Here is a 7,711-nt window from a genome sequence, read left to right on the forward strand (position 1 = left end):
CTTAAGTTTAAAATAATTTCAAGTAAATTAAATATACTTCCTGAAATTCCATTTCTTGCCAAAATGCCATCACAAGACTTGCCTAAAACAAAACACTGGACAAGATACATAAAGCAGCTGTCCTCCCGGGTCTGACCTGACAGCTGGGACTCACGTGCACTTGCTGTCTCCCCAGGATGAATGGCAGCCTCTCCCACCTCTTTCTGTAAGGAAGTCAGGGAGGGCTGATGGGGTTTAAAATCCAGCCGTGGCCGTTCTACTCCAGTAAGCAGGGGCTTTGGTCTGTCTCAGCTTGAGTTTTCCTTTCTGTAAGAGAATAATGCCATCCTCCTAACAGCCTTGTTGCAAGCTCAACCTACATGAGGCACTGTATCGCTAGGATTGTGCTGTGTCTTGGTTTGGCTGGGACAATCTTGATTCTGCCTATGATTCTGGCAGGATCATTCTAGCGTCCCCAGGGAGTCTCTTTCTCTTGGTTTGGACGCTACAAAAAGTGATGATCTATATCTCACATGTCACGTTTGCTTGTCTTTAGTATTATTAATACCTTAGCGTGAATCTGCTTGGTGGATTGGTTCAGTCGGGCAATAAATACTTATTGAAGCCAAGCATGTTGAAAGTGTCGCCCAGCTGCTCTGACAAGCTGTGGTGAGGAAAACACTGGAGGGAATTTAGGTAATTAAATGGAGATTGCAGGTAGTTGATGAAAATGTGCTTCTTTGTGCTCTTCTAGGTTTACCTTACAAATTTGAAGTACAACAGATGTTGGAAGAACCGCAGTGGGGGTTAGTATTTGAAAAGACAAGATGGATAATAGAGAAGTACAGGCTCTCCCATAGGTAGGTGCTGTGGTGCGCGATGGCTGCACATCTGTCATGTTTCTCATTCAATTACGGTTTAGAGGAAGCCCAAGTTAAATGTAAGACTGTGATGTATGGCATGGGTGTTTATTACAAAATTGATTAGTTTGTAGGATTTGTTTCATTGGGTTTTGTGTTTTCATATGTCTTCCCACAGCAGTGTCCCCATGGATAAAATCTTCCACCGAGATTCGGACCTGACTTGTTTGCAGAAAGTAAGCTGCCTTCATTTTAATTGGTTGCATTGTTCACAGATTCCAAAGCTATTCATCTCGATGTGTTTTCCCAGGATGCCCAGTGCTTTGTGTATACATTGTCTGTATATTTCCCTTATTGCTTTTTCTTTTCTAAAATTAATTTCTAGGAGATAATTAGTAACGTGTTTTGTTGCTCAAGCCTGTACACACAAAAAAAAACACTTTAGAACAAATTTGTCAGTGTTGGTTGATAAAATTTCTTAGCAGATTCATATTGTACACAATGGAGAACATTCTTCTCGTTTTATTAAATTCAAAAGCACTGGATTTCCACTTTAGTCTTAACAATCGATGGCTTTTTAAGAATGCTGGTATCAACCTGGCAATTAAATTTAAATGGTCACTTTACTTAATGTTCTGGTAGGTACTGTGGGTTTTTAATGATCTCACTTCTAGGTTCCCTTTTGTAATGAATTAAGACCAGTTAATAACTGACGGTGGTTTTTGTTGGGGTTGGTTAGCAATTTGGGAATGGAAAACTTAAACCTATTAATTGTTTCTAGTTCATATTTTTTGTTCTCCTGTTACATCCCTTTATCCTCTGTGCTACTGGAAGATTAATTCACCCAAATCTCAGGAAATGGGCCGTAGCATCCTAACGTAGACATGGCAGAGCCCTGGGTTTGTATCACCTGGACTGTTCGCCTGTAGGGTTAGCCTGCTTTGTAAAATACAGCCACTAGGAGAGCAGCAGAGTCACCAAATCAGAAACATCATCTCTGCAGTCTTAGTTTGTCTGATATGGAAACTGCGAAGGAACTGACCTCAACATTCCTCAAGGCTGGTTTCCTACCCACCAGCGTACAAGGGGGCGTCCAGGAGTCCATAGGAAAATGGAAAGAAAGAGAATGGAATTTTTCCACAAACTTTGAAGCACATTCATAGGGTTACAAACCGCAAGGTAATCTTCAATCACGTTTAAGGAAAATGCTTTTCACATGAGCACTGAGAAATGTGAGATTTGGAGCACAAAGAAATAGTGGTACTGTAAATGCTCTCTGTACACTATTTGTGTACTTATATGTAAAATGTTTCTTTTCTCCTAGCTTTTGGAGTGTCTAAGGAAAACGCTGAGCAACGTGACCAATTGCTTCATTGCTGAAGAATTCTTGACTCAAATAGAAAATTTGTTCCTTTCCAATTATAAAAGCAAGCACGAGAATGGAATAGCTGAGGACAGCTGTACTACGGAGCCTCCCAAAGAAGTGTTAATGTGACTCAAAGTAAGAGGTTGTAAGCTCGTCTTACTGTCAACACTCTGGCCTTGATCGGATTGTAATGTAGCTCACAGGGGCACAGCCGCCTGGTGCACACAAGTAAACCACGTAAGGCATGGGAGGAGAGAGATGGGCTTGTCATTGTCATGGCCCTCAGGGCTGGCCACCCAGGGTTCCCGTCCTCGCAGGCAGGCATTGCATGCAAGATGCAGTCGTGTACGATAAGCAGTGCAATAGCCTGGGAACTCAGAACGGGGTCCGCGTTGCATTGTTACATTGCGATGATAGTGAAGTGTGTCTATAATGTGTTTCTCCCCTGGATCAACCTTCTCATTAGATTCCACTTTGGTGCCTCACTTCCATTCTTTCCATAAGTTTTGGTGAAATGGTTTACAGCTGCTATGGGGGGTGGTCCCTGAGGTCATTCGGGCTGAAAATAGTTCACAACTGCTGACTTAATAAATGTGGCATCCTACCGAGAGGCAGGAGGGGATGTGGAGGAAACGGTAGAAGAACAGATAAGAGAAAAGGCCGAAAGAAGAAAATCCCCATTCCAGTCTTTTCTTCATTGAGAATTGCTTCCATTTTACTTTGTCCCAGAACTGCTTCTCCATCTTCTAGACTACAGGAGACCTTTTTCAAGGATCTCACTTACAGAAATGATCATAGCAGTACGTCCACTTACTGTAGGACCACTTTTAAGCACATCATCAGAAATCAGAACCCTTAAACTACATTTCCACCACTCCCTACTGAGGAGAAAGAGAAATGAGGTAAAGCTTGACTAAATCAAATTTAGTTCTGAAAAAGCCTTCCAGGAGGTACCACTTGTCCAACCCAGTCTCCCATCTTTCTGATCTAGGATGGGGTCATCAGACAGCAGTGTAGGCTTTGCGGGTCACATGCAACCCTTTAGAAAGGTAAAAGCCATTCCTAGCTCAGGGTTCGCGAAAGACAGGCTCACTACTGCCACCAAGTTGATTCTGACCCAGCATCCCTGCCCAGGGTTTCCAAGACGGCTGAACCTCTGATAATGCCGACAGCCTCATCTTTCTCCCCCGAGCAGCAGGTGGGCTTGAAGTGGCATTTTGATTCAGTTAGCAAGTGCGTTCACAGCCCTCATCCCTGTGTGTAGCCCAGTATGCCATTAAAGGCCAGCTACTGGCCCTTATCTTCCAACTCCTGATCTAGAGAACTGCGAGCAGCAGTGTATCCATTAAGGCTCCTGACCCTGAGCTACACTGCAAGGTCTGGTGTGGTCATTAAACAACAAAGATCGAAACGTTTTATTCTTATTTGAAATAATACTTCCTTGTGTCTGTGAGTAGCTCATGACATTGGCGGGCCTCGCTGTGTGAACGCTCCCCCTGTTTCCGTTCATCTAGTGTCCCCGCTGTTCGCGTACTTCCTCACCTGGCTTGTAAAGGCATTGTCGGCCACGTGGTAGTTTGTCACCTTTAAGTACATTTTTACTGAAATGAGTAGTCATGTTGCCTGACTTACTGTACAGATGTCAGCTCATTTCTGTTCATCGAAAAATTATGCATACCCCTTTTCCTGATTGTTCCTAATACCACGAGTTGTATTAGACCCACACTGGGTCTGCCTCTGTATTTTTGCTCTTTGGGTTGTAGTCAGTGGCCAGGGAAGACCGGCTGTGTAGAAAGGTCGGTCTTGTCGCCATCTGACTAGCTTGGGAAAAACCATCTGTGTGCCTTTTCTGGGCCTGCCTCAGCTCCTCTTGTGTCACCCAGGTCTACTGACACTCCATGTCCTCCCAGGTCCAAAATTGTGCAGCTCATTGTCACTCTTGGCCTACTCACCTGGAACTTCCTACTTTGAGGGATTATAGTTATAATTAATGTGTGATTTTAAAGGAAAGTGTTAGGATTTTTCCTTTTGTCTGTATTCATTTAGGATAAGCAATGAAGCCATAAGCAGAGCAGCTGCTTTGAGGAGTGAGGGAAAACCCGAATATCATTTCGCCTCTCTCTTTCTCAGGCAGCCATCTAAGGCCTGTGAGGATGCTGACTGCCCAGCTTCAAAGATGAGGGCCTTAAGAGCGTGATTTTGAAGTACTATTTTGTTTCCAATTATAAGTACCATATATACTCTAGTATAAACTGACCCGAATATCAGCAAGGCACCTAATTTTACCACGAAAACGGCATTAAAAATGTGCTGGAAAAACCTGGCTTATACACGAGTATATATGGTACATATTTTATTTTAGAAAAACCATTTTTAAGATATAAAAACCTATAAAGAAAATTAAAATTTCTCAGTTCTACTACCAAGAAAATGACAGTGCACATTTTACTAAAAACCCTTACCCCGTTTTTCTGAGTGTAGCGTTAGAGCGTTGAAGTGATGAATCTTTTCCTGTCTCCTCATGCCATTTTTCTGCTTCCTTGTTGGTTCTTAATCACACAGCCAAAATGATTTGCAGCTGCAGATGCCTGCGCTCCTGTGACTACCAGCCTTGAGGATAACTGAAGCCCGGACTTGGACATGTGCAGAAAACTGGAGCTAGAACTACTGAGACTATTATACAGGAAGTCCAGCAGGCAGGGGTAAAATGTGGCTTTCCCACCGGCTCTAGTCTGTAGCCCAGGAGACCTGGTGGCCTAATGGTGCTAACCCAGAAGTTGGCAGTTCAAACACACCAGCCATGCAGTGGAAGAAGTACCTGGCAGTCTGCTCTCATAACAACTACTGCCTAGCAAGCCTTCCAGAGCAGCTCAACTCTGCCTGTGAGCTCGCCGTGGACCAGGAGCAGCTCAGTAGCACCCAACATCAAGAATAGGGTGTACAGAAGTTGAGACAGGGCTTGAAGACATCCACGTTCCTGTATCCTGTATCGTGCTTCTTTCTAATTCTAATTCAGTGATCTAACACTTTTTCTGTGGTGGTTTGGCTTGGCTAATAGAAATTGAGACTAGTACTCCAGTATTAAATCTAGCTCGCTTTCAAAACATAATCCAAAGTGACATTAAAAAAAAAATATCAGACTTGACTCCCCATTTTGATTATCCTACCCTTTTGACTGTTCCTCACTTAAGAGGTCTTCAGCTTACCTTTCCTACAGACAGTTTGGCCATGTGTTCAGGGCTTTGGTGGGCTGCAGTCAGGTTTATAAGGAGTCCTGACTAAGAGCTCGGCTGCTCACCAGAAGGTCAGCTGTAGCTCCAGCCTAGAGCTCCGTGATCCCGCTCTGCTGGAGCGCCCAGAGCGGTCATTGCCCCTCTGCCTGACAGGCACTCCTAGAGCTGCTGCTGCCCAAACATCCTCCAAAGGACATTTACTTTCACGACCCATACTAGCCCACCGTTTGGTGGGGGCACCTTACTGCTTCTTTCCTGAGGTTCATCCCTGCGTCCTTACTGCTGCCCTCCCTTCTCAGCACACAGGTGAACGCTCACTCGTTCTCTCACTGGTTCAAAGATAGACCTCTCAAGTAGACATGAGAAGACTCATTTACCTTTCTTCTCAATTTCCCCTCTGTCTGGCAAATGGCACAGGACCGGCCCCTGCTGCTCTCGGGCCAGCAGAGGAATGCCTGGCCTGAGCAGGCCTCCTCGCCCTGAAAGTCTGCCTCCTTCCTGTGTCGCGCTGCCGCCACCTGCCTCAGTGAGCTGGAGGAACTGCTACCAGTCAGCATGCCCGGGAACGGGCGCTCTGCCCTGTGCTTTGAAAGAGCCGTCAACGCTCCACAGCCTGCAGTGTAGCCCCTCCCGCCTCCTCCTCAAGTCGGCAAAGGTGCCCCGTCCCGCGCTTTCAGTCAGGGTTACTCCCAATTTTTTTTGAACCTATACCTTCCTCTTCAAAAATTAAGAGACATTTAAATTTAGAGTCACATCATGCATCTAAGAAAACCTCACAGGAGCATAAAGAAAAGCACACACATTTTTATAATCATCCCACCAGGGCTCATTTTAAAAATTACAAATAAATGCCATATTTTGCCGTATTTCCAGAAAATCACTGTGGGAGAATAATGTATTTGAGCTTATTTCAAAGCTTTTCTTTAAAAAATCCCCCCTTTTAACCTGTAATGTGTACTTTCTAGTATTTTCTAAATCTGGCTGTTAAACTACTACCCTGCTTTCTAGAACAAGGAGGGGTAACCGAGGAGAAATAAGCACATCCACCAGAAGCATGAGTGTGCCAAGGCTCTGTGCAGAGCTGACAGGGAATCTTCCACTTCCGTGACGTCTGAGTTGTCTTCGATAGTTTACATGTGGTGTTTATGTCCATGTGCTTTTGAACTCTGATTTCCAGGATGCCTGCTTTGCTGTCCGTGGGATTCCTAGAGTACGCAGGCCCTCACAAACAGAAGTCTGTTACATACGCCTCCGTACTCGTATCCTGCGTCCTCGTGATCTCAGAGCACCTTTTCAACCTGGGGTTTATGAAACAGTGCTTACTTTCTAGCATGATTAACTAGCTCGCTCATATGTCTTTAAATCTGTGGGTCTGACCTGTAAATTATGTGTCTGGTTTAAGTTCGCTAGACATTCTGCATGATTATTGATAAACCTGTTGCTATTATTTTTCCCAAATGTTTATCAGTATGTACAGACTTCTATCACTAGTTTGGATTTTGGAATGTTCTGAGTATAATGATTTAAAGCTATTTTTTACATTTATGGATGATGCTATGATGTGTATATCTCTATTAAGGAATATTGTGAATATTAGTGTTTATAGAATAATGAAAGATTTTCCTCAAAATAATTGGCCTTCCCTCTCATACTTAACTGCCATCGTGGTATATTATGAAATGAATAACTAGACTTTCAGATTTTATCTTGTAAAACTCAAGGGGAAGTTTACTGTAAATAAAATTTTGAAAATGGAAATAATCATTTGGCATTTTTTCTTAATTATTAACATTCGAATTGAATTAAATACAGATCTCAAATCTCGGTCTCCTCTCAGCAAGCATGCTGTCGTAGCGAGCGACTCACGCTGCCATCGAGTCAATGGTTGCTCGGCGACTGCAGCACGGGCGGACACTTGACGTGAGCAGAAAGCTTTGTTTTTCTCCTTGGAGCTGGCTGGTAGTTTCAAACTGCTGACCTTGCGATTGGCAGCCCAACTCAACTACTGTGCCACCAGGGCTCCGTAAGGTGTGATTAAAAGGTTGGAAAAATAGCATGAACAAATAAAACTGAGGTGCAAGGTGGGGCTGATGATCAACAGCTCCCAAAGACTGCCAGCCCACGCCCAGTGCCGTGTCATTGTAGCAGCCCGGTCGGCTTTTGCTGGAACGGGATTTGGGGGAATGTGTTCCAGAGAGAAGTGAACGTGGGATTGCCACAGAAGTAAGGGGAAAGTCAGATGGTCAGTCTGACTAACGGGGGTTGTGTGAAAG

General features: G+C 44.1%; 1 protein-coding gene across 4 annotated transcripts in view; it reads left to right on the top strand.

Annotated features, from left to right (window-relative positions):
* The window catches only part of MYSM1 (Myb like, SWIRM and MPN domains 1), a 47,811-nt gene extending 40,612 nt beyond the window's left edge, over nt 1–7,199 (top strand). The window contains exons 17-20 of one of the 4 annotated variants that reach the window (XM_045291805.1): nt 734–839; nt 1,018–1,075; nt 2,164–2,347; nt 4,768–7,199. In XM_045291805.1, the coding sequence (XP_045147740.1) occupies nt 734–839; nt 1,018–1,075; nt 2,164–2,334 (335 nt within the window). In that variant the 3' untranslated portion in view covers nt 2,335–2,347; nt 4,768–7,199. The remainder of the gene's footprint in view (nt 1–733; nt 840–1,017; nt 1,076–2,163; nt 2,348–4,767) is intronic. The other 3 variants (XM_045291804.1, XM_045291806.1, XM_045291808.1) reach the window with 3 other exon arrangements.
* The last annotated feature ends 512 nt before the right edge of the window (nt 7,200–7,711 follow it).

The sequence above is a fragment of the Echinops telfairi genome, unplaced genomic scaffold (genome assembly GCF_000313985.2).
Source record: "Echinops telfairi isolate 266 unplaced genomic scaffold, ASM31398v2 ScPeMD7_443;HRSCAF=831, whole genome shotgun sequence".
NCBI lineage: Eukaryota > Metazoa > Chordata > Mammalia > Afrosoricida > Tenrecidae > Echinops > Echinops telfairi.